Below are 25,591 nucleotides of genomic sequence, written 5' to 3'. Positions count from 1 at the left end.
GCCTCCGTTTCTCCCTCGCGAGGACCCTGTGTTTGAGATCTGAGCGTGAGTGATTGGGAGCCGAGGTTGGGAAGGGCCCAAGCTCGGCGGTGTGACACTGGACCATACCTCTCCGGGTCTCAGATTCCCCATAGAGCTTTGTAATGTTTGGATTAGACTCTGTACCCTAACTTTGCCTCATTTTAGAGATGAGATAAAGCATGGCTAGCCCTAGGACATGTCTAGAGACGGCAAACCACTTCGAGGTCACACAGTAGCCAATTACAAAAGTCTTTCCTCCTCCTTTTCCTCCTCCCTCCCCCCCCCCATAACTATCGCACACAACGCTAAGGCCACCATTGCTTTTATTTGTTGCTTTGAGCGGAGAAAAAGCATGAGCCCCAGGTGAGCTAGGGTGCTCTCCATTAGCCAGAGCTCCTGATGGTGGGCGGAGCTCAGGGAAAAGGAGAGGAGAGCATAAGGGAGGTTATTCATTGGCCAGAACCCAGAGAATGGAGCCCATTGGTTGGAACTCTGGTTGGAACTGGAACTCGAAGGATGGTGGCTAGAGCCCCGGGTAGACTAAACCTTTATCGGCGGGACTCCGGGATAAAGGGGCGGGGCAAAGGATGAAGGGCGGGCCTCCGGTGGGCCGGGTCCTCCCTTTGGCTGGGGCTCCAGCAGTCGGCGGCGGGCGGGCAGTGCGCCTACTTCTGGGCGGGGATCATGTTGTCGATGGATTGGCCCTTTTCCAGCTTCTTCTCCATCTCCACTATGAGCTTCACACCATCCACCACCAGCTGCACCTGTTCTACCTCCGACGAGCCCAGCCTATCGGCGTTGGACACGTCGAACACTGAGCCCACGGCGGCCGTGTCCACGCCACCTGTGGGAATAGGAGGCAGGGGCTAAGGAGCGAGCAGAGGTGCAGGAGCGGGGCCCGGGACGCAACCCCCGTGCCAACGGCGACTGCCGCACGTACTGAGTGAGTGCCTACTGTGTAAAGGTTAAGTGCGCGCAGTTTCCTAAGCGTCTGTGTATTCACGGGCCCACATCTCCGGCTTTAGGTACCTCACCCCTCGACCATCCAACATGGTGGGTAACAGAGTTGAGCTCTGGAGCCGGGCTGCCTGGGGTCGAATCCTGACCATCCTCCCCTTTACAGATGGGAAAGTGAGGTCCCTAGGCGGCCAGGGACATTCACAGTGTATATTAATTATATAACCATGATGGTATATTGACTCATCTGAGATAAGGCGTGCTGATGCCTATTTGCAGAGGAAGGAACTGAAGCTCACAGAAGGGCAGCCCTTGCCGACCCCCAGAACTCGTGGGGATGCCCCACCTCCCCTTCAGCCGCCGCAAAGGGCCAGCCGCAGAAGCCACAGGAGGGGATGTGGGCCGCACCTGTGCCCCGCTTCTGCAGGCGCAGACGAGTGAGGATTTCCTCGAATTTGGGATGCTTGCTCAGGTGCTCTAGTTTCACATGCACGCCTCCACGCAGCCCGGTGCCCAGGTTTGATGGGCAGGTGAGCACGTAGCCCAGGTGCTCGGTCCACATGAAGGGGTGGCCGGCTTTCTTGAAGATCTCCTCAATCTGAGGTAGGGGGAGAGGACCTGGGATCAGCGCCGGCGGGCGCCCCCAAATACACCCACAACCCGGACAGGGTTCGGAGGGACAGGGTGTGAGAATGTCAGTAGGGGTAGGATTCCGAGGGGGCGGGTCTGGAAGACCTGGAGGCACGAGATTCTGAGGGGAGGGGCCCGACCGCACAGGTGGTGGCAGGATTCTGAGGGGGCTGGGCTTGAGGACGCCGGGAAGGCGGGTTCGTAGGGGCGGGGCTTGAACATAGGGGTGGGGCCGGTTTCTCAAAGGGCGGGGCCTTGGAAAGCGAGTGGGGCGGGTGCTGAGGGGCGTGGCTTGGGTATAGGGAGGAGCCGGGTTCCGAGGGGAGGGGCCTCGGAAAGCAGCTGTGGAGGTCACGTGGAGTCAAGAGGCAGGCACCTACCTTGTGCAACCCCACGCAGAAGCGGCGGAAAACCTCCTTCATGTTGCCCCCCTTCTCCATGGAGATGACTCGGAGGTGGTCCTCCTCGTTCACCCACACCAGGAAGCTCTTGTTGTCATTGTGCCTAGGTCGGGCGCAGCAAAAGGCCGAGGAATCAGCTCCGCGGGAACCCCATTCCCCTGCGTCTTGCAAACACATACCCACCGCTAGGGGGCAGCGGGCCTGAAGGGCAAGAGGTGGGAGCACCTCAAAGTCTCAGAAGCTAACACCTGTAGACTCTAATGTCACTGGACCTGTGGAATCTCGAATCCTGGGATCAGTGACTTTTAGGGTCTTAATTCTTTGAACATTATAGACTCTTAGAATCTCAGAATCTTTGAAAAACGGAAGCCAGGAATCAGAATTGATAAATCTTCCCATCACATTGTAGCATCTCAGAAAGAGTTTTAGAACTGTAAAACTCCAGGATCTGGAAATGTTTGAAACCACTGAATCACAGAATCGGAAATTAGTGGAATCTAAAAATATTTAAAGTCTTGAAATCTTACAACCTACACTCTCCAAATCTTTTGAAACCTAGGTCCTCAAAACCTTTTAAAATCTTTGACTATCAGAATCAGGGATTCAAAGATTCATGGAAAGCCCAGCTAGCAACAACAGCTGGTAATAAAAATCATACTAATGGCCAATATGAGCACTTACTATATACCAGGCACTTTTTCCAATACTTTACATAAATTAACTCAATTAATCCTCACAAGAACCCCAAAAGCTATGAATTATCATGATCGCCATTTTATAGATGGGGAAACTGGGGCAGAGACATGTTAAATCATGTGCCAAAGGTCACACAGCTAGTAAGTGGCAGCGCTGGGATTTGAATCCAGGGAGTCTGGTTCAAGTCTTAAGTTTCAAGTTTCCCAAAATGTGACATGCAGACCACAGGGTGGGCAGGGGTGGAGGGCAAGATGATTCTGGATAATTACTGTTATGGTCTTGACTTTGGTGGAAAGTCACGGGAAGGCTGGAGGAGGCAGGGGCGAAGGGGGCCATAGGGCAGGGGGGCCTCACCAGATGCCACGGGCATCGGGCCAGTCTCGGGCCATGCCTGAAGCCAGCAGCAGCGGGGACACGGGCTTGTCAAACAGGAAGTGGTCATCGATGAGTTGCTGCTGTTCCTTCTCTGTCATGCTCTTCAGAGGATAGTATTTCCCCTTGAACTCTCCCGTCAGGCTGTTGAGGGCTGAGGGGCCGCAGGAGGGAGTGGTCAGCAGCCTGCCCCACCTCGAGTGGGGCACAGAGGCCCTGGGGACCCCACACTGCTACCCCTAACGGGCCTGGACCTTGGCCCTGTGGAGGTCCCAAAGGCGCCTAAACACTGTGTCTAAACCCAGATTCATGACCCCTCCCCAAAGCGTGCTCCTCCCCTGTCTGCCCTGGGAAAACCCACACCAAGTGCTCAAGACAAAAAACGTGGATTCTCCCCTTCCCGCCACCAAGCCTCACATCCAATTCACCTGCGAGCCGTAGTGTGCTGGTGCCTGCTCCTGCTGGCTGCCAGGACAGAGAGTCAAAGTCTCAGGAATCCGGGAGCCATCAGTGAACATTATTATATTATAGTATTTATAGTATTTGTATGTATTCATATGTATTCATAATACATAATAAATATGTATTATGTGTATAATAAATTTATATAATACATATACGTATTTTTATATATTTTATACATTATTTGTATAATATACCACATAATATAGTCTATATCATAAACTATATACTATATTATGTTGTTAAAAGTAAATTATAAAAACTTACAATTAGGGCTTCCCTGGTGGCGCAGTGGTTAGGAATCCGCCTGCCAAGGCAGGGGACAAGGGTTCGAGCCCTGGTCCGGGAAGATCCCACATGCCGCGGAGGAACTAAGCCCGTGCGCCACAACTACTGAGCCTGCGCTCTGGAGCCCGCCAGCCACAACTACGGAAGCCCGCGTGCCTAGAGCCCGTGCTCCGCAGCGGGAGAGGCCACCGCAATGAGAAGCCCGCGCACCGCAACTAGAGAAAGCACGCACGCAGCAAGGAAGAGCCAACGCAGCCAAAAATAAATAAAATTAATTAATTAATTTTAAAAAAAACCTTACAATTAAATAAATTATATTTAAAACATAGGGAATAAATACTCAGAACTATCACTTTCTAATTATTTTACTACACTTACTATTTTCTATGTTCTTGAAGTTATTTTCATCTATTGTATCTGTATGGTGGAAATGCTACATAACGATGTGCTACTGCACGTTTCCTCCCATTGCCCAGCTCTGTATGATGTCACGTTATTAGCTTAAAATTGGCCACAGTAGGAGAGTTTACACCAGAGAAATTGGTAGTTGCTGGCTGCAAATCAGGGCTTGTTTTTTTGTTTGTTTGGGGTTTTTTTTGTTTTGTTTTGTTTTGTTTTTGAGAGCCAATTGTTAAACATTTAGCAGAACAACACTGCCTGCCAGCCCTACCAGTTCTACCTCCCAAACATACCCACTCTTTCTCCCCATTCCATTGCTACCCCTCACCCCCAACCTGGACAGCTGCAGTTGCCCCCTCTCAGCCTCTCTCCTACCTTTGCCCAGTCTGCTCCCTGCACAGCAGCCAGAGGGATCCCTATTAGTCTGAACCTGTCCCTCCTCTGCTCACCACCCTCCCATGCTTTCCTTCTCCCACAGGGTCAAAGCCATAGTCCTCGCAACAGCCCACAAGGCTCTGCACGACCTGGCCACCCACACCCCTCTGACCTCATCTCCTCCCCTCCCGCCATCAGCCACTCGGCTCCAGGCACACTGGTCTCCTTGCTGTGCCTCCAACACACCTTCCCATCCCAGGGCCTTTGCACTTGCTGTTCCACCTGCCTGGAATTCTTCCCAAGCTTGGCTTCTTCTTGTCAGTCAGGTCTCAACTCCTTTCTAACGTAGCTCTCGCCTGTCATTCTGTGCCACAACCCTTGTTTCTTGGCTTCATGGCATTTTGGAATTATCTTGTTCTTTTGTTGGTTTCTGTGTTTCCTCTTATCTCCCCACCAGGCTGACAGCTCTGTGAGAGCAGTGACCTTGTCCATCTTATTCATCACGGGAGCCCCAGCTCCCCACACAGAGCGAGAACAACCGTAAATGTTTGCTTAATGGATGGGTGGATGGATGAATAGATGGACGAAGGTCAGGACCCTGGCGCAATTGGGTGTCAAGTCTCGACAGCACCCCCAGGCTTCCACCAGGGGTAATGCTGCCAGCTGTCACTCACCAAGTACTCATGACTTACCAAGTTCTTTCAGTGTTTTGGAAAATGGGGGCCCAGGGGAGTCCAGAGACCTGCCCACGGAGGAGCAGAGCCACAGCTGGGGGACCCCGGCAGTGTGCGGGGTGGGAGCTCTCACCTTCCACGGCGAGCTTCTCCACGGCCCGGCGCTCACCGCGGGAGCAGTGGGGGGGCAGCGAGAAGCCCTTGATGCTGCGGCCCGTGCGGACGCGGCTGCTGAGCACGTAGTTGGGGTCCAGGTCGTCTCCACCCTAGAGAATAGGTGGGGGGGTCAGGGCAGGGCGGGCCATCCTGTGAGCCCTGCCCCCCCTCCCCAGCGAGGTCAAGTCTCCCGCCAGGCCCTCCCAGCTCTCTCAGCCTCTCTGCTGCTTCCTTTGGCTCCTCCCTCCCCACTGGCCTCCCTCACCACCACCCCCCCTTCTCTCTCTCTCTCTCTCTCTCTCCATTTTTCTCTCTCCATCTCTGTGTCTCTGTTTCTCCCTCTTCTACATGTCTGTTTTGTACCTGCCTTCCTCCCTCCCTCCCTCTCTCTCTCTCTCTCTCCCTCCCCACCCCCACTGCCCCCAGCCCCATCTCCTTGCCTGACTTTGTGTCTCTCTGTCCCTCTCTCTTCCCATCTCCCTCTGTGTTTCTCTCCATCTCTGTTCGTCTCCCTGTCTCTCTGGGTGTCTCCCCCACCTCCTCCCTTCTCCTCCTCTTCTCCTCATCCCTCTACCCTCTCTCTCCCACCCCTCCCCTCCCCTGGGGGCAGCCGACCTTGAGGTTCTCGTGGTTGAGGTCGGTCTTGTGCTTGTCGGTGGGTTTGTAGCCCCCGTGCCGGTTCTGGATGATGGGGTCAAAGAGGTCCTTGAAAACCGTGTAGGACTCCTCGTCACCAGCCACACAGCCCACGGTCATGATGAAGGGGTGACCTGGGGGGGTCGGGGGGGGAGGTCAGAGGCGCTCGTCCCCAGCAAGAAAGGCCTGGGCTCCTGGGTCCAGTGTAGACTGTGTGTATATGTGCGTGCGCGTGCAAGGGAGTTCACTCGACACCTCTGGGTCAGAACTGAGAAGGCTGAGGCTTGGTAAGAATGGGGAGGGAAGGCTGGGAAAGGTCAAGGTGGCATCTGGGGGGGTGGGAGGAAGGCTGCGGGCAGGACAGAGGAGAAGGAGTCTGGGGGGCCAGTTACTAAAAATATTACCATGTCAGAGTCCCCAAATCATGGAATCTTCCCCTAAAAAATTTCAGAACCTTAGACTATCAGCCCCCACAGATAATAAGAGACTTGAAAGACCCTCTTATTTCCCAAGTGGGGAAACAGAGGCCTGGAGAGAAAGGGCCTCTCCCCTCAATCACACCATGAGTTGGGGGCTAAGGCTAGAAGCTGGGCTCCTGCCCAGTTCCACTCGCCCTGGCGGGGTGTCCTTGGAGAAAGAAGCGCAGCACTCATGATACCCCCCTGTCAGAGTCTGAGCGCTCACTTTGTGCTAGGCGCCGCTCCATGTGTACTGATGCCTATGTTTTCCCAACATGGGTGCCCATTTTGCAGGTGAGGAAACTGAGGCCTGGGAGATGCATTAGCTTCCTCAGGGGAGTCTCACATTATACTCCTGCACATTTAGCGAGTGGTTTACCACGTGCCGGACCCTGTCCCAAGCACTTCACCCATCTCAACTCATCTGTTTCTCACAACAGCCCCATGGGTATGGTCCCCATTTTACAGATGGGAAAACTGAGACCCAGGGAGGTGGGATCGAGGCCTGGCAGGCAGCCTCCAGAGCCCCCTCAGCCTTCTGGTCCCTGTGATGCTCCACCAAGGAGGCTTACCTGGGTTGTCCACACCTGTCTGGATGACATCGTCCACAGTGAAACCAGATGGCGTCTCCTTGTCCCGCAGCTTCTTGTAGATCTCAGGGGTCAGTGCCTTGGCCATGTAGTTGTTGTGCTTGCTGAGGTCTGGGTATTCCTCCTCAGCCTTGAAGTTCAGCTTGTACTTGTTGTGGGTGTTACTGAACGGCATTGTGGCGGCGTGGGGGGCCTGGTGGGCAGGGGCAGAGGGGAAGATTAGCTCACATCCAGTAGAGACCAGCCAAAGAACAGAGCCAGTCTCTGGGGTCAGGCAGGCCTGAGGGTCAGTCCTGACTCCTGTGCTGTGTGACTTGGAGCCAGAGGGATCCCCTCTCTGAGCCCCTGCATCTCGACAGGATGTATCAAGAGTTTTGTGTTAGGATCTTAGCTCCACCGCATCCTGGCAGGTGACCCTAGACTAGTAACCTTGCTAGAGACTCCGTTTCTCCAGCTGGAAAATGGAGGGGGGAACCCCTCAAGCCAGAGTAGTAATCATGGCATGGGTAAGAGTGTAGGTTCTAGAATCAGACAGCCTGGCTTTGAATGCCAGCTCTGCCACTTACAACAAGCTGTGTGACCTTGGGTGAGTTGCTTAACCTCTCTGTGCCTCAAAGTACTCACCTCTAAAATGCGGGTATAATAGCATTCACCTCATGGAGGTGTTGGAAGGATGAAGTGAGTTAATTATGTAAAGCACTTGGAATAGTGCCTGGAACACAATGATCATTATTTTGCTCAGCTATTATTATTATTGTTGTTGTTATTTTAAACTGTGAGGAGCTGGTGAGAAGATGGAGGGTGTTTCTGGCAATGAGTGTGTGAGCACAAAAGGGACATTCTCTCCATAAACGTTCTTGGGTGCTCAGTGGAGGGATGAGGGGCAGCGTGGGAGTGATGGCTGGGTCCCTGCCCCCGCCTCTGTTTGCTGACACCTCTCCTGCAGGGCACAGAAGAACAGCTCAGCCTCTGAGTTTGACAGAACTGGGTTCAAATCCCATCTATGCCATTTCCGGGCTGTGTGACCCCAGGCCAGTTACTCAGCCTCTCTGAGCCTCTGTCCTCTGTGAACTGAACGTTCCCCATGGGGTTGCCGGGAGGATTCTTTGAGCTCAAGCATGTGGCCGGTTGAGCACAGGCCCCATCATGGAGTTGGGGCCTGATACCTAGAGGGGTGGCTGCTATTATTGTTATTATTACTTTTATCCACAAGACCCAGGAGAAGGGACCCCTTAGTGGTGGTGGTAGGGGTGGGATACTCATTCCCAGCTCCAGGAATGGGAAGCGGGTAGGATGGTGGGAAGGAGATGGGGACCAGGGTGAGAGGAAGGCCGAGGCATCAGGCCAAGGGGGATGAAAACCCACGAAAGCCTTTGGAGTTGATGTCCAGGGTTGGGGATTTATTTTTAGAGTCTGGCAAACTCCTCCTCCCCTGCTGCCAGCCCCCACATTCCAGGGTCTCGGCTTGCACCAAGTCAGCAGGCCAGAGACAGGTGGACCAGGGTGGCCGGGAGGATATGCATTCAGGCCGTGGGGCTCAAGGGCTTTCAACCCAGAAAGCCCCCTTCAGAGCATGTCCCCACCCCCATCCCTGCTGGGGAGAGGCCAGGAGAAGGCACGGAAGCAAGGTTGGTGAGCCCAAGAGACACCAGGAATCATAGCCCCAGAGCCCCCCCCACACACATCACCATGGACCCCCAGATCACACCGTAAACGGACCCACACTCGCACACCTCCAAGCTCAGAGACACACCCAGGATACAGGTACTCATGCAGGAGCCACGGAAAGTTAGCCACAAGGTCACACTGTGTGGAACACCATAGGGACCCACAAGGTCACCAACGCAAAGACCCCGCAGTCCCTGCCCTCACAGAGACCCTGACAGGTGACACACAGACACCTCCCACAGTTTATGGCACCCAGTTCTGGTGGCAAAGCATCATGAACAAGGCCTGGCCCGAAGCCCCTTGCAGGGGGTGACAGCTGGCAGCTGTCAAGACTCCTTCCCATTCTGGGAACCCTCCCCAGGACCCTGTGCCGCAGAGATCACAAGTCACAGCCGGGAGTCAGGGGCTCACAGGTAGAGGGGACTCTCTGACACAAGGTCCACCTTGCCACACACTGACCCACCTGTGTGCAGGAGGACGCGGGGGAGGACACGTAAGACCCCTTCCAGAGCCAGCTCGGCCTCTGATTCCAGAGGAGGACCCCACTCTGGACCCCACCCCAAATCCCACCCCAGGCAGTACCTGGCTGGGCTGTGCTGGAAGGGGCTGTCTGTATCCCGGAGGCAACACTGACCCGAGGGAAAGGCCTGCAGCCCTGGCCTTATATAGGGGGGAACCCGAGCTGTGCTATTGGCTGGGAGGGGCTGCCCCCAGGAGGGGGCTGGAAGGCAGCTGAGCCTCTCACCTCACCGCCCAGGCATCGTGCCCACCCTGAACCCAGGCATGCCTCACGCCCATCCCCATGGCCTTGTATGGGCCGCCCCAGGGTCTGGGCCCAGACCCCCCCCACACCCAACCAAGCTGGTCCCCTGACCAAGTGCTGAGTCGGGCTGGCGGGGACAGCTGGCCCCCCGCCGGGGCCACGGGATAGTGTCAGGGAATGTCCCAGGCACGTAGAAGCCACCCTCCCCTGGCCCTCCGCTGGGCCACCAGCCTCTCCTCAGCCCCCAGCGGCCTTGACCCCAGCAAACAGCAGGTCCTGAGCCCTAGCCCTGGGGAAACCTTGCAATGGCCCCTGAAGGTCAGGTATCTGGTTTTCCAGCAGAGGAAACAGAGATCGAGAGAGGCTGTGTGATTTGCCAGCTGTCACCCAGCTACAGGGAGCATCTGACCAAAGCCGAGGTGGGAACAGGGGTGGCCTGACCCCAGAAGCCTGTGCTTGGATGTACTTTCCTCCTTGGGAGCGGGTGGGAGGGAAACTGAGGCTGGGCTGAGTTGGGGCTGTTCTAACTCAAAGCCAGGTTGGAGGAGGTGGTCACCTTTCCCACTCCAGTCCGCCCGCCTGGTGACACTGGGAGATTTCCGCTGTGGAGGGGATAGGGAGGGACGTGTCCTGCCGGGAAGGGAGGTTATTTTTAGAGCTAGCTCTCTGTGTCCTCTGGGAGACCCGAGGTGCTGGGGATGGGGGGGTGGGGGGGCAGGTGTGAGGAGGTGGGGTCGCCACGTGTCCGGGTTAATTATAACCAGGCTTCTCGGGTGTCCCCAGGCCTCGCCTCCTTACAAGGGCAGCCGCGAGCCCGGGAGGCCAGCCCCACCCGCAGGGGAAGGGGGCTGGGTGGCGGCTCAGGTCAGAGCGCAGGACTCGCTGGGATCCGGGCTTTCAGCACCTTGACCGTGACGGGGGACCTCAAGGGCCGAGGATGAGATTCTTCGGAAATGGGACGGCACAGAGGAAATTGCTTCCTCCGCCTGGAAGGCGCCAAGACTTGGGCAAGCGGGGGCAAGTCCAGGGAGCAGGAGGAGTTCAGGGAGCGCCCGGATTGAAACAAAGAAGAGAACGTTCCTTTCCCTCTCTGAGGTTCCTCCCTCCTGCCCGGTCTTCCCCACTTCTTCCCAGGCATGGGGGCACTGATCTAGGGAAAGGGGACCTTCTCTACCTCTCCCTAGGTTACTATTGGGAGGGGGAGCTGCTTAGAAAACTTTTCCTTGGGGCCCAGCCCCTGATCTCTCCACCAACTTCCCCTTCCCAGTAAGGTCAGAGTGGCAAAGTTCTCCTTCACAGTTAGGGAAACTGAGGCTCAGAGAACTAAAAGGAACTGGTCTAGAATTATTATGCATTTATCATTTCAACAATTATTTATTAAGCACTTAATGGGAACACAGCAGAAAATAAGCAAAACCCCTGCCCTCGCGGAGGTGACATTTTAGTGAGAGTAAACAAGTCAATATATGCTCTAATGTCAGGGACAATGGGGCTTTGAAGGAAAGTGACAGAGGGTAAGGGATGAGAGTGATGGCACAGCAGAGGAGATCAGGTCAGACCTCTCTAGGGAGGTGACATCCGAGCAGAGACTGGAGGGAGCCAGCCATGTGGGGATCTGGAAGAGGGACAGCAGGTGCAAAGGCCCTGAGGTGGGAGTGGCTTGGCATATCTGAGAGACAGGGAGACGGCTGGAGGGCTGGAGCAGATGGGGCAGAGGGGAGAGTGGGAGGGAGAAGATGAGGTTGGAGAGAAGACAGGAGCAGACCTGTAGGGTCCTAGGGGCCGTGGAGGAGTCTCCATCCCACTGTGAGTGGGATAGGAGCCCCTGAGAGCTATGAGCAAGGGAGAGACAGGATCCAGCCACATCACACACAGCTCAGCCCCCTGGATCCCTAATAACCCCTTGTGTGGACATTTGACATTCCTTTTGGCCACACAGCATCCAAAGCCCTTTCTGTGTCTGGGGAGCCCCCCACCCTCTGACCACCTCCTTTGGAGAAGCCAAAAATGTCAGAAACTCGGTTTCCCATAATCCTTTGCAGCAATGGTTCAGTCATATGACCAGGACTGAGCCAGTTAAACACTCCAGCAGACCTTGTATCATAAGCTCTACCTCCTTTATCTTCTTTTTTTTTTTTTTTTTAATATTTTATTTATTTATTTATTTATTTTTATATTTACTTTTGCCTGTGTTCGGTCTTCGTTGCTGTGCACGGGCCTTCTCAGTACGGTGGATTCTCTTGTTGTGGAGCACAGGCTCTAGGCACGCGGGATCTTCCCTGACCAGGGCTCGAACCTGTGCCCCCTGCACAGGCAGGCAGATTCTTAACCACTGCGCCACCAGGGAGGTCCCCACCCAGTGTTTCTTAATGGATACTTCAAAAGGAAACAGTTTGAGATCTTCACATTTGGTTGCTGCATTTTTATTTAATTAATAAATGTCTTGGCCATTTTTCCTCTGGTAAAGCAACCTAACCAGGAAATATTCAGGAAAGCATTACTCACCCTATTGCCAATAAATTAGAACATGGCAACTGAAGACATCTGAGTTTGGTTGGTCCTTGATCTTTTCATGGACCATTAGGAATAATTTCCACAGCATTCTTGCAAGTGGAGGAAAAAGGTGGAAATGCTAAAAAATTGAGTCCAACCGAGAAGGCGACCAGGGAATTGGTTATGCTTTGACTGAACTAGAGCTGCCTTCCCCCAGCTAGAATCAAGTTCAAATGCTGACTGCCTTGTTGACTGTGGTCTTGGGTGAGGGATTTCTCCTCTCTGAGCTTCAGTTTCTTCCTCTTTCTTAATTTTTTTTTTCAGCCAAAGATGCTTCTACTTTATTTTCAATTCTCACCATTACAAGTGTTGGATTCTGCAAGATCATAGTTAAAACACTTTGGTGTAGGATATCAATTTTACACATAACGGCTGGATCCAAAAAGCCAATTTTGGGCTCTGATATTAAATTAAATTTTATATGAATACATGAATTTGAAACTCAAAAACAACCTAAATGATAACAAGAACTCATCAATACATTTATATTCTCTATCATAAATGATACGTAAGTAAGAATTCAACTATTTTTACATCTGCAAGTCAGATGCTATCAAGCCAACTGCCTTGTACCATCCATAATCCTCTTACATTTTTAACTCAAAGACAAATAGGAAGATTCAGTACATTTTAATTTCCCAAATGTTCTCAGAAAGAATGATCAGAAGCATCCTCCAGTTGTTTTCTTTTTGAATTTTAGAATTTTATTTTATTTATTTTTTATACAGCAGTTTCTTAGTAGTTATCCATTTTATACATATTAGTGTATATATGTCAATCCCAATCTCCCAGTTCATCCCACCCCCCCCACACCCTGCCACTTTCCCCCGCTGGTGTCCATACGTTTGTTCTCTACATCTGAAGCACCCTCCAGTTTTCAAACACAGTTGGGTAAATCCATTTACCCCACAGGAACTACCTGTGTGTGTTGTAAGGTAGCAGTGAAAGACTATGATCCTCTGCGGTAGTGACGCCTTCAATGCGGAAGCCTTCCCTCTTCACATGAAGTGTGTGAATAACAGGAAGGGACAGAGTCACCTTCATTATTTCCTCAACTATTGGTGTTTTAATAGGATTTTAAATGCCTGATTTCAATTTTACAACAACAATACCAATATTCATTCTGAAAGGTAATCTTATGTTCCAAGTAGCAGATATTAACAACTTCCAACATGATCTCTAGGAACAATTTGCAGTTCTTCTTTTTTTTTTTTTTTTGGCCACACAGCTTGCAAGATATTATTTCCCCGACCAGGGATCGAACCCGTGCCCCCTGCAATGGAAGCACAGAGTCATAACCACTGGCCTGCCAGGGAAGTCCCTAATTTGCAGTTCTGAACTATGCTTTGGAAAAACATTTCCAGCAGTCTGTGCAGGATTTATGCCTATTCCATTATGGGTAATAATTGCAGTTATTGGATGTTGCAGGAACTTTAAATTCTTCTGTTGCAAACTTTAAGACTGCTGTGAAAGGTGTACTTTGGGGAACACAGAGTACTTTGTGGGGCAGCTGAGAGTCTGACGTCAGAGTGATCTTAAAGAAAACCTTTGACATGGCAGAGCCAGTCCAGAGACCCCACCAATTCCACCGGCTAGCCCCACGTCCTCTGAAGTGCAGCCTGGCCCATTTCCTCCTTTTTAGATATGGCAAGTAAGAGTGCCTACCTCAGAGGGTGGCTGTATGGATTCAGGGGCTCTGCTACTCCTTGGCTGTGTGATCTTGGACAAGTCACTTAACCTCTCTGTGCCTCATCTTCTTCACCTGTAGAATGAGGACAATCATAGCAGGTTGGTGTGAAGGTGAACAGAATTAACCTACAAGACAAGACCTGACATAGGGCCTGTCTTGGGTAAGAACTCAGGAATGCCAGCCCCAGCTGATGCTGTGCAAAAGTGCTTGGCACAGGGCCAGCCCAAATGGTCACCTTGGTTAACACCTTCTTTCAGCCTTTATCTCATTTAATCCTCACCACTATGCTATGTGATGAGTGCAATCATCCCTGTTTTATATTTATTTATTTATTTATTGGCTGCCTCGGGTCTTCGTTGATGCGCGTGGGTTTTCTCTAGTTGCAGCGAGCGGGGGCTAACTTCATTGCGGTGCCCGGGCTTATTAAGGTGGCTTCTCTTGTTGCGGAGCACGGGTTCTAGGCGCGCGGGCTTCAGTAGTTGTGGCACGTGGGCTCAGTAGTTGTGGCTCGCGGACTCTAGAGCGCAGGCTCGGTAGTTGTGGCGCACGGGTTAGTTGCTCCATGGCATGTGGGATCTTCCCGGACCAGGGCTCGAACCCATGTCCCCTGCATTGGCAGGCGGATTCTTAACCACTGCACCACGAGGGAAGTTCCCATCCCTGTTTTATAGATGAGGAAATAGGTGCTCAGAAAATCATGGCTTGCCCCAGGTGACATGGAAAGGAAATGTCAAGACCAGGATTTGAATGCAGATCTACCTGGCTCCAATTCCCTCCCTCCCCCCACCCCACATACACACACAGTGTTTACCATGTGCCACTCTGTTCTAAGCCTTTTACAGGGATTACTCATTAATCCCCACATCAGCCTCACAAAGTAGGTTACACATGTGAGTCCATTTCTACAGATCAGGAACGTGAGGACCAGAGAGGTTAGTTCCTGGCTCAGGTGTCACACAGCCAACAAATGACAGAGCAGGGATTTGCACCTAGGTCATCTGGCTCCAGTCCCTGCACTGCTTCGTAGTAAGTGTGTGGCAGTTCCAGAACCAAAGTCCAGTGTCCTGAGGCCAGAACAATGGGAGACAAGGACTCAGCTGCCCCCTTCTACCCTGTTCCCTAGAAATACCTGGAGAAGTTAGAGCATGAGTTTGAGTTTTATTTTCCATCAGTCAGTCAACAACCATTGTCCCGAGTGTCTTCTCTGTGTTCGGGCTGTGCTGGGTAGCACTGGGCACACAGCAGGGACTGAGACTGCCTTGGCTCTATCTTCCCTCCTGGGTCTTACAGTCCTGCATGGGAGACAGACAAGTGATGACCCAGGATGGGCATGGCTGGAACATGGGAGCCCAGGAGGTTGCAGGAGCCCAGGAAGGGCGTTTCCTCCAGCCTTGCGGTGGTCAGAGAGAGCTTCCGGCAGGAGGGAGCATCTGCACTGAGGCTCGGAGAACACGGGAGTAGAGAGCCGCGCGGGAATCTGGTGCCTGGTCTACGGACCAACAGCGCCCTCTGCTGGAAGTATCCTGTAGTGCAGCGACCGGTGTACTGCCAGGGTTTGGCAAAGCTCGCCTTGATTACCAAATTCGATGATGCTAGAATCCTGTGCGCCCAGCTTTGGCCAATTTATATTTCTAGGACTTGATTCATTGAGTCAGTCACTCAACAAATATTTCTTGAGCACCTAATTTGCGCCAGGTTGTTTTAATGCTAAAGATACCGTGCTGACAGTACAGAGCCCTGCCCTCAGGGAACTGGCATTCTAGTGGGGGAGAACCAATAATGTAACACCATAAAACCAGTAGCTAATATTTGCTAAATGCTTCCGATCCATATATTAATGCATTCAATGTTTACAGCCTCGGCTTCCCTCGTGGCGCAGTGGTTAAAAATCCGCCTGCCAATGCAGGGCACACCGGTTCGAGCCCTGTTCCGCAAAGGTCCCACAAGCCGCGGAGCAACTAAGCCCTTGCGCCACAACTACTGAAGCTTGTGTGCCTAGAGCCCGTGCTCCGCAACAAGAGAAGCCACTGCAATGAGAAGCCCGCGCACTGGTAGACCCCGCTCGCCGCAACTAGAGAAAGCCCGCGTGCAGCAACGAAGACGCAACACAGCCAGAAAAAAAATTCTCACAGCCTTTGACTACTCCCATTTTACAGATTAGGGAAACGGAGACAGAGAGGTTAAGTTACTTGTCCAAGGCCTGCGCAGCTAGTAAGTGCTGAAATCGGATGTGAACTCAGAGCTCAATTTTTAGCCTCACCAATAATGTGATGTAACACAACATAGTAATTATAATGTTACATGAAATAATTTTAGGTCCTGAAAAGTTTTGTGAACAAAATCAAGCAGAGAAATGAGGTTGTCTTTTGGCGGGAAGGTGTAATTTAGAAGAGACAGGCAAGGGAGGCCTCTCGGAGGAAGCGGCCTTTGAAAAGGGACCAGACAAACGTCCAGATCTGTGTGGAGAGATGTCCAAGCAGGGCGCACAGCCAAAGCAAAGAGCCGGCGGCTGGCACTGCAAGAAGGCCATCCGTCTGGGATCCAAAGTTTCCAAGATTCTAGTTTCGCTGAGACTCTGCTTTCCAGGCCTCCTGCGCACTGGAATCATCTCAGATTCGACGTGCCCTACAGGCTACGCACTACGCGCGCGCGAAGTTCTGCGGTTGCCGCAGGGCCGGGGCCGCGGGTCTTAACTTTCCCCGGGCGGTGGGCGGGGCCGGTCTCACCTGCGGGGGCGGGGCTCCCGGCCACCCCGCCCCCCGGAGGACCCGCCCGCGGCCCGAGACTCGCTGCGCAGCTGGAAGCGGCGGGGCGTGCGCGGCGGGCGGGCGCAGCGCGGCGAAGCAGGACCGGGAGCTGTCTGCGGTCAGGTGGGCGCCGGGAATGCGGGGTGGGAGTCCCAGGAGCTGCGAGGATGGAGGCGAGGGCGGAGGGTGTGGGCTGGGCCTGGCGCACCCCTGGGCCCTCTGGCCCGGAGACGGGGACGGGTTTTGGGGCCCCTGGACGCCCCCTGTACCCCCCTGGGGCTCCCCGGGGTCTGGAGGCCCAGCTGGGGCCGCGCCCCCTCCCCCGGGCTCAGGTAAACAGAAGCGAGGACGGGGCGGGGCCTGGGGGCGGGAGGGGGCCCTTGTGACGGCCTGGCGGCGGGCGGTGAAACCGGGGGTGAGCGGGGCTGGGCCGGCCGGCCAGGGGTAAGTTGTGTGGTTTGGGGGGCTGGCCATGATGGGGGCCTCCCGCCTGCGAGTGTATGTGTGTGTGGAGATGGTGTGTGCATGTGCATGAGAGATGGTGTACGAAGCTCAGGTGTGTGTGATGGTGTCAGGCTGTGGGTACAGGTGGGCACAGGAGATGGCCTGTCCGTGTAAGCGTGCGAGGGCACAGAGGGACTGCTTGAATGATGTGAAACTGTTTCAGTGATGTGAAAATGTGGGCGACCTCTGATTGTGTGTCTGTAATGCTGTGTGTGTGTGTGTGTGTGTGTGTTTGGCAGGGAGTTGAACTGTTTATAGGGTTAGGTGTGTCACCAAGAAATTGTGTGACCGTGGTTGTCTCTCTGCCTGTAAGACTGGGGGGGTGACAAGGAGGTGGGCACTGTGGGTTCAGGATGGATACGTGGGGTGTCACTGTGATTATCGTTGTCAGCTGCGCGGTTGTGCGCACGGGGCTCAGCTGGTGAAGGGGAGTTTGCTGTTTGGAGGCCGGCATGAGTGTGGGAGCCAGTGTGTGTCAAGGAAACAGCCCGAGTGATGTGTGGCTGTGCGTGTCGCTCTGTTACTGTGCAGAGGTTGCGTCTGGAACATTCGGCTCAGCTGTCTGAGATTGTGCGTGATGTTGTGGGAGGTTGTATGCGTCCGCAAACTTTCGTGAATGATAGTCATGGTTGTCGGGATGACTCAAAGAACGGGTGTGGTTGTGAGTGTGACTTGCGTGTGGAGTGTGAGACTACGTATGGTGTGATATACCTACACACACTTATATACTACGTACACAGAGAGACTGATATATGCACGAATACGTATATACATAGAGAGAGAGATTGATGGCGATGGAGAGGCTGCAGTATATAAAATCCGCAGGATTACACACCTGCCCTTACTCTGTGTCTGAGTGGATGTGATTGGGAGCATGTGCACAGGTGCTAAAAGCGCTGGGCTGTTCCGGAGAACACAGTGGCTTGAGTGAAGTAAGCCTGAGAGACTGTGTGCGGAACGTATGGAACTACCCGTGTCTCTACAGCTGTCTGTGTCACGGGCACCCGCTTGTGACGGCGTAAGAGCCTGGCCTCAGGGGTCATTCGCACGTCCGCGTGTGAAGCTTTATAGTGTGTCTGTGTGTGCGAATCCCTGGCTGGCCAGGTGGGGAGGAAGGAAGGAAATGGGGAGGATGGTGACGGGTCCACCGTGAATCCTGGGAGCATGGAGGAGGCGCTGGGCATAGGATGGAGCGCTAGGTGCTGGCAGGACTGTGGGAGTGTAGGAGAGGGCATGTGTCGTGGGCATAAAAGTTCAAGGAGACAGTCCCAGTGGAAGTGATTCGGGATTTGGTTATCTTTTTTGCAGGTGAGGGGGGCTGAGGGAGGAGACAGTTTCTTTGTGTGTTGGCTTTTATTTTGTTTTTAAATTTTTATTGAAGTATAGTTGGTTTACAATGTTGTGTTAGTTTCAGGTATACAGCAAAGTGATTCAGTTGTAAGTATTATATATATATATTTTTCACAATCTTTTCCATTATAAGTTATTACAGTGTATTGAGTATAGTTCCCTGAGCTACACAGTAGGTCCTTGTTGGTTATCGATTTTATATACGTATATGTTAATCCCAAACCCCTAATTTATCCCTCCCCACCCCTTTTCCCCTTTGGTAACCATAAATTTGTTTTCTATGTCTGGCTTTTATTTCTGAAAGGAAAATATACCTGTGTGTTGAGTTGTATTTCTCAGAGGGGAGTGTGTATGTGTTATTTCTGAAAGAAGAACGTATTTGTGTGCGTGCCTTAGTGTGTTGCATTAGGTTGTATCAATATTTTGAAAGGAAAATGTGGATGTGTGTGAGGGTGTGCTGAGTTGTATTTTTAAGAGAAAGTGTGTGTGTGTGTCATTTCTGAGAGGACAATGTGTATTACGCTGTATTTCTGAGAGGTGTGTGTGTGTGTGTGTATGTATGTATGTATGTATGTGAGGGCCCCAGAGGCATTGTCACCAGATGTGTCATTGACCTTGTCACCCATATACAACCCCATGAAGTCCCACATGTGAACCCCCCCCCATCCATTACCAGCTGGGCCTCAGACCCTCAGCTGTCACATGGCCAATGTGACATCCATGGGCCACGCCTGCCACACGTGTGTCCCAGCACACCTTGGGCTGGCTGAGCATGTCTGCAGTGGTGGGGTGGAGCCCGTTTCCTCTGGGTCTGTCGGGTCCTCGGGCTCCGGGAGCCACCACCTGGGGCCCCCCTTCCTGACCTCCCCAGTCTAGAGGCCTCTGCTTCCAGCACCCCAGCCCCTTGGCTTTCTCCTCCTGCCCCACCCGCCCCCAGTGGTCTGACTGGTTCCCAACAAAAACACCCTAAGAATGAGCTCACAGAGAGGCTGCCGCCTCCACACGTCCTGCCCCACACGCCCAGCAGGAGAGGGCACCTCTGGTCCCAAGGTCACACAGCCGGGAGTGCTGGGCCAGGGTACCCAGGCTCCTTGGGGTGGGCTGGGCTGGCCGGGTGAGCTGAGGTGGGTGGGAGGCCTCGAGATGGCTGTTTGCCCTCCTCTGGTTAATCATACATAACGAGGTTTTGGAGTTGCCCTCAGGGCAGGGCCCTGGGCCGAGGACAGGGAAGGAGACTAGGTTTCCAGTTGCCCGCTGGCCAGGATGGGCGTGGGACAGGGTGCTGGCCGGAGTGAGGAGAGCACGGAGGCAGAGGGCTGGCCGGGATGGGCGGACAGGGAGAGGGCTGAGGGGACCTGTGGCGCAGATGGCGCGGAGGCAGAGGGGCTGACTTGCCCGGCCCTGGCCGTGATCCCCTGATCCCGGTCACCCCCAGGAGCAGCAATGTCCGTGAAGGTGGCGGCCCCGGGAAACATGGGGCTGGGCCCAGAGCACCTGAGCCCTGAGGAGCTGGTGCGACAGACGCGACAAGTGGTACAGGGGCTGGAGGCCCTGCGGGCAGAGCACCGGGGCCTGGCCGGGCACCTGGCGGAGGCCGTGGCAGGACAGGGCCCGGTGGCTGGCCTGGAACTGCTGGAAGAAAAGCAGGAGGTGGTGAGTCACTCACTGGAGGCCATCGAGCTGGGGCTGGGTGAGGCCCAGGTATGAGGGGGCCAACTCAACTATGGGGGATGTGGCTCAGGCCTGGGGGTTGCCCAGGGATGAGGGGGCAGCCTGGGTAGAGGGAGGACTAGGGGAGCCAGGCCCGGGAGGGGGAGGCTCCCGTCCTGAGATGGGATCCCTGGGCTGCATTGGGGATGGGGGTCCTTATGTGCGACAGGGACCCCTGAACCAGGTGGGGTCCTTCCGTGGAACTGTGGGGCCCGGGGAGACTTTGGGGTTGCACGGGTGGAATGTGAAGTATCCTGAGGGTAATTTGTGTGCCTGGGTGAAATCAGAGGGGTCCCGGGGCAGGATTGGGGTATGTCCCCGAGAGCCTCTGAGCATCCCTGGAGCCACAATGGAGGGGTCTCTGTATAATCCGGGGTACCCTGGAGAGAATGGGGTGCTCTGGCTTGATCCGAGGCCCTGGGCTGGGTCGGGGGCGGGAGGGACCAGGCCTCTGACTCGCCACCCCCGCCTCCCCGGCAGGTGCTGCTGGCCCTGTCGGCACATGTGGGCGCGCTCGAGGCTGAGAAGCAGCGGCTGCGAGCGCAGGCCCGGCGGCTGGCCCAGGAGAACGCGTGGCTGCGGGAAGAGCTGGGGGAGACGCAGCAGCGGCTGCGGGCCAGCGAGGAGGCTGTGGCCCAGCTGGAGGAGGAGAAGAGCCACCTGGAGTTCCTGGGGCAGCTGCGGCAGTATGACCCGCCTGCAGAGAGCCAGGTGCTGCGGGACCCAGTGAGGCGGGGGCCGTGATGTGCTGGGGACCCCGCACTCCTTAGCTACCCCACAGCCCCCATCCCTCCGTGGTGCCCCCCAGTGCCCCAGACCCTCCAAAGAACCCCCCGACCCTCTGCAGAGCCCCACAAATCCCAGACCCACTAGAACTTCCACAGAAGCCCCCCAGCTGCTCCACAAAGCCCGAGGATCCTCCCCAAGCCCTCAGGAGACCCCTGACCACCACCTCCCTCAAACCCTGGGATCCAGGACCCCAGTCTCTGACTCAAACTCCCAAGCCTCATGACACCCACTTTCCTGTCCTCTCTGCAGCAGCCCGAGTCCCCCCATCGGCAGGACAGCCTGGCCTCCCTGTTCCCCAGTGAGGAGGAGGAGAGGAAAGGTGGGTGTGGGGAGCTCAGCCAGGAGGATGAATGGCCCAGGCTGGGGGGGGATCTCTGATTTGCTGGACCCCCAAGGCCTCTGAGGGAGGATGGGGAAGGTCAGGGCGGGGTGTCAGGAGGATGAAGCAGGGGGCTGTGGGGGTCACAGCGGGCAGGTGACGCTGGAAGCTGCAAAAGCAGGCCTGCCACGGCCCCAGGAGCCAGGTGGCTCCCATGTTTCTGTCCCGCAGGCTAGGACACATCCCATGGGCCAGTAAGATGCCTGTGATTCCAATCTCAGACGTCCGAACAGGGGCCCGTGGTCCCAGGGGCCAGCGAGGCAGCTGCAGCTTTGGGGTGCACGTGTCCCCTCGTGCGGGGCCGCGGAAGTAGGCGGCCTGCAGTGACTGGGCGCCTGGCACCCCCAGGTCCCGAGGCAGCGGGGGCCATCTCTGCTCAGCAGGGTGGCTACGAGATCCCGGCCCGCCTTCGGACCCTGCACAACCTCGTGCTCCAGTACGCGGGGCAGGGCCGCTACGAGGTGGCGGCACCCCTGTGCCGCCAGGCCTTAGAGGATCTGGAGCGGAGCTCGGGCCACTGCCACCCTGACGTGGCCACCCTGCTCAACATCCTGGCGCTGGTGTACCGGTGAGGGCTGCAGCCACCACGGCTTGGAGGGGGCAGGAAGGGCGGGGACCTGTCGTTGGGCAGAAGAGGTGGGGACCCTGGTGTCCTGCTCTGCCAGCATAGGGCACCAGGGGTGGTGGTGGAGGGAAGGGACAGAGATCTGGGGAGGCCACTCACTGAGACCCAGGCAAAGAGGAGTTAGCATGGGCAAGAGAGACCACAGCGGAGTGGGGAAGAGACCTGGGGTGGCAGAGGCTTGGCAGCCATCTGGGAGTGTGGGGACCCTGTGCTAGACTTGGGAGGTATGGGGACCCCCAGAAGGGACCCCCAGAGGGTGCCACCCATACTTGGTCGTCAAGTCCCTGGGCCTGCGGGATTCAGCCCAGCCGATGGCCCCTGCTACCCCAGCCTGGCCAAACACCCTACACCCTTGGGCCGCCCCACAGGGACCAGAACAAGTACAAAGAGGCCACAGACCTTCTCTATGACGCCCTGCAGATCCGGGAGCAGACGCTGGGCCGGGAGCACCCCGCGGTGAGCGGGGGCCCAGGAGGGAGGGCTGCAGGCTGTGCCTTCCCACCCCTGACCCGCCTCTCCCGCCCTGCAGGTGGCCGCCACCCTCAACAACCTGGCCGTCCTCTACGGGAAGCGTGGGCGTTACCAGGAGGCGGAGCCCCTGTGCCAGCGCGCCCTGGAGATCCGTGAGAAGGTCCCGCCCCCACCCGGCTCCCACGGAGCCCGTCCTGAGTGGCTCTCACCCTTTGATCCTGAATTCAGCGCTCAATTCTGTGGCCCTTGCATAACCCTGATTTGCTCCTGCGGCCTCTGACCTTCTGTGCCCCTCCCATTTGACATCGTGTGCCTCCAATTTGAACCTAGAGCACCCAATCCCATGACCCACCACCCTTGACATACCAATGACTTCCGTTTGGTCTTGACTTCTGACTCTCATAGGTCAGCTCATGCCCCCACCCGGTCCTGACCTTCCAGCCCCACGTGACCAGTACAACCCCATCCTTGATCTACCTGCTTGACCCATAATCACAAGGTTTTGCACCACTATGACCTCTGACCCAGCTACTCCCCAGTTTGACCGTGCAGTTCCTGCCCTCCACCCCCAACCTCCTGTAATTCTCCATCCACTTCAATCCTATAACCAACCCATGACCCTCATTACGGCTGTTGGCATCATGTGGCCCGCCCACCCCGGCTGACCCCAGTGACTTGTGATCCCATGACTTGACTCCTAGGTCCTGGGCGCTAGCCACCCGGACGTGGCCAAGCAGCTCAACAACCTGGCCCTGCTGTGCCAGAACCAGGGCAAGTTCGAGGAGGTGGAGCGGCACTACGCCCGGGCCCTGAGCATTTACACGGCCCTCGGTGGGCCTCACGACCCCAACGTGGCCAAGACCAAGAACAACCTGGTGAGGGCGCCTTGGGGCACGGGTGTCCTGGTCCTGGGGCCGCAGCACTGGGGAGCACCATCGGCTCAAGGGTGGGATACCACGGAGGCCAGGGGCCCCACCTCTGCCCAGCCCTCGAGCTGTCCCATGAGACGCGTCTTCCAAGCTGGGCCCTGACAGCTGAGGTTGCTCAGCAGAGGACACGGAAGCGTCAGGAAACAGGCAAGTTGGTGGCAGCCCGAGAACAGCTCCAGTCAAAGAGGAAGCCAGAGAGACGGGCTGGGAGCAGATGAGAGCATTTATTGAGCTAAACCCCCTTCTTAGGACTTTGCCTGTACTGTCTGTTTCTTCAAGGGCCCTATGAGGTAGGTGCTCCCGTTGCCCCATTTTGCAGATGAGGAAACTGAGGCACAGAGAGGTGTGTCACTGGCTCAAGGTAGAGTGGGGAACAGGTTCCTGCTCTGAGTCAGGAAGTCACCTACGCTATGGGAAGTGGTGGGGTTGGGCTCCAAGCCCACCCTGCTGTCGGCCGAGGCCTGGAGTGTGGGGTAAACCTGGGCTTCTTCCTGCGGGGGCTGGAAGGATGTGCCTGGGTGCAGTGCTGGGGCCTGGGAAGCTCCCAGATTTGAGGCAAGGTCACCCAGGCTATGCCCTCCCTGCAGGCCTCAGCCTACCTGAAACAGAACAAGTACCAGCAGGCGGAGGAACTGTACAAAGAAATCCTCAGCAGGGAGGCCCTGCCCGCCCCTCTCGGTGAGCCCCCAGCCCCTCCCCTCTCCCCCAGGGGGCTCAGCATCCCCACCACAATGGCCCCATATGTTCCCCAGGAGCCCCCAACACAGGCACAGCTGGTGACGCAGAACAGCAGGTGAGGACAGGCTTTGCCTCAGCTCCCAGGGTGGAGGTGGGGACTGGATGGAATGGGGGGGGACTGACCCGTGTCCCTGGCACCCTCCCCAGACCCTTCGTCGGAGCAGCTCATTCTCCAAGCTCCGAGAGTCCATCCGGCGGGGAAGCGAGAAGCTGGTCTCCCGGCTCCGAGGCGAGGGGGCGGTGGGGGCAGCTGAGTGAGTGTTGGTGTCAGGTTGGTGGCCGAATCTGTAGCCCACCCCTCTCCCTGCCCTGCTCAAGAACCTTCCATGGCTCCCACCTCCCCTGCCACACATACAATCAAACCTGGCGCTGGAGAGGTCCCTCCCAGGGTGGGAGCCAGACACTCCTGGGCTCACTTGTGCCCCACCCCCCGACTTTCCTCTGTAGGATGAAGAGAGCCGTGTCACTCAACATGCTGAACATGGATGGTACCAGGGCTGCTGGGAACCAGGTGAGGGGGACAGCCGGGTCAAGGGTGGAGTGAGGGGACACACTGACAGGCCCAGAGGCAAGGGAAGGGTGGGAGTGGTCAGGCTGGCGGTGGAGTGGACACCAGGACAGGGAGCACGGATGGCTTTTACTTGGGTAGAGGCGGGGGAACGGATGGATGGAGTCAGGGTGGACGTGGGGACAGGAGGACGAGCAACACGGCCATCAGGACAAGCTGGCAGCCAGGCTGCTGGGGAGGAGCCCTAGGGGCAGCTGCAGCAGAGCTGTGTCCTGCCCCTCACCCACCCCCCGTGCCTGTCCCCAGTTCCCCAGCCGGCACCTGAGCGAGGCCTCTCGGACCCTCAGCGGCAGCACGCAGGACCTGGGCCCCCGCTGAAGGCGACAGAACCACGTGGCTGCGGCTTCTCAGGAGGAGCGGGAGTGGGATGGGAGGAGGGGACGGGAGTCCTTTCATCTCCCTGACTCGCTCCCACCCCTCGGGGGCACCCAGTGTCTTGGGCTTCCCCGCTGTCCTCTCCTCCTGTGATTAAAGGCTGTAGACTTGGCAGCCAGAACGTCTGCCTGAGGTGTCCTGCAGGGACCTTTAAGCGCCTCCCCCGGAGGCGCCCTCCAAGCTGCTGGGACCCAGGGCCAGGTAAGGCTCAGGAGTCACGGCCAACTCCTTTTACGGCCCCGCCCCCACCCCGCTACAGCTGCTGAGCGATCTGCTCTATCCTCCGCAGCGTCTCCTCCGACTCCAGCTGCTCCAGGCTGAGCAGGGACAGGCCCAGCTGATCCTCCTGGTGGGGGGCAGGGGTGGGTGTCAGCTGCTGCGCTTCCTAACACAGGGGTCCACGACTCAGTAGGGACAGGTGGCCCGCCCAGGGGGCTACAGGACAGGATGCTTGAATTGCAAAACACCCGTATAACCCAGGGCATCCCGTCCCTGGAACCAGAAGATGGGCCGAGGGAGGGAGGCGGCAGCCAGAGAGCTGTGTCCAAGCTAGAGAAGGACTGGCTTTCCAGAGGCCCACAGCCTGCTCGGGGCCCCCACTGGAGACACACGCTCCA

The 25,591-nt window shown here is 55.9% G+C and overlaps 3 protein-coding genes and 1 pseudogene across 10 annotated transcripts in view; 1 reads left to right on the top strand and 3 right to left on the bottom strand.

Annotated features, from left to right (window-relative positions):
- Window positions 1–327: 327 nt before the first annotated feature.
- Window positions 328–9,474, bottom strand: CKM (creatine kinase, M-type). The gene is made up of 8 exons (XM_059904147.1): window positions 9,366–9,474; window positions 7,098–7,308; window positions 6,047–6,201; window positions 5,409–5,541; window positions 3,060–3,231; window positions 1,989–2,112; window positions 1,387–1,576; window positions 328–865 (listed from the first exon to the last, which is right to left on the bottom strand). The coding sequence occupies exons 2-8, from the start codon at window positions 7,288–7,290 to the stop codon at window positions 687–689; spliced, it is 1,146 nt and encodes a 381-aa protein (XP_059760130.1). The 5' UTR covers window positions 7,291–7,308; window positions 9,366–9,474; the 3' UTR covers window positions 328–686.
- A 327-nt stretch (window positions 9,475–9,801) lies between these two features.
- On the top strand, window positions 9,802–25,095 carry KLC3 (kinesin light chain 3). 8 transcript variants are annotated; one of them, XM_059906010.1, is made up of 13 exons: window positions 16,728–16,868; window positions 19,826–20,091; window positions 20,581–20,811; window positions 21,139–21,208; window positions 21,617–21,836; window positions 22,262–22,349; window positions 22,423–22,524; window positions 23,066–23,239; window positions 23,881–23,971; window positions 24,046–24,086; window positions 24,179–24,285; window positions 24,479–24,542; window positions 24,846–25,095. In XM_059906010.1, the coding sequence occupies exons 2-13, from the start codon at window positions 19,834–19,836 to the stop codon at window positions 24,915–24,917; spliced, it is 1,518 nt and encodes a 505-aa protein (XP_059761993.1). In that variant the 5' UTR covers window positions 16,728–16,868; window positions 19,826–19,833; the 3' UTR covers window positions 24,918–25,095. The 8 variants fall into 8 exon arrangements, with proteins under 8 accessions (XP_059761985.1, XP_059761993.1, XP_059761992.1 ...); XM_059906007.1 differs by having other exon boundaries at window positions 16,800–16,868; window positions 21,142–21,208; XM_059906006.1 differs by having other exon boundaries at window positions 16,800–16,868; window positions 24,046–24,302.
- On the bottom strand, window positions 13,257–13,654 carry LOC132353580 (ubiquitin-fold modifier 1-like; annotated as a pseudogene).
- The window catches only part of ERCC2 (ERCC excision repair 2, TFIIH core complex helicase subunit), a 19,067-nt gene continuing 16,974 nt past the window's right edge, over window positions 23,499–25,591 (bottom strand). Inside the window, exon 23 of the mRNA XM_059906001.1 lies at window positions 23,499–25,320. Within this exon, the coding sequence (XP_059761984.1) occupies window positions 25,228–25,320 (93 nt within the window). The 3' untranslated portion in view covers window positions 23,499–25,227. The remainder of the gene's footprint in view (window positions 25,321–25,591) is intronic.

The sequence above is a fragment of the Balaenoptera ricei genome, chromosome 19, assembly GCF_028023285.1.
Source record: "Balaenoptera ricei isolate mBalRic1 chromosome 19, mBalRic1.hap2, whole genome shotgun sequence".
Lineage (NCBI taxonomy): Eukaryota > Metazoa > Chordata > Mammalia > Artiodactyla > Balaenopteridae > Balaenoptera > Balaenoptera ricei.
This window is presented reverse-complemented; position numbering and strand designations above follow the sequence as displayed.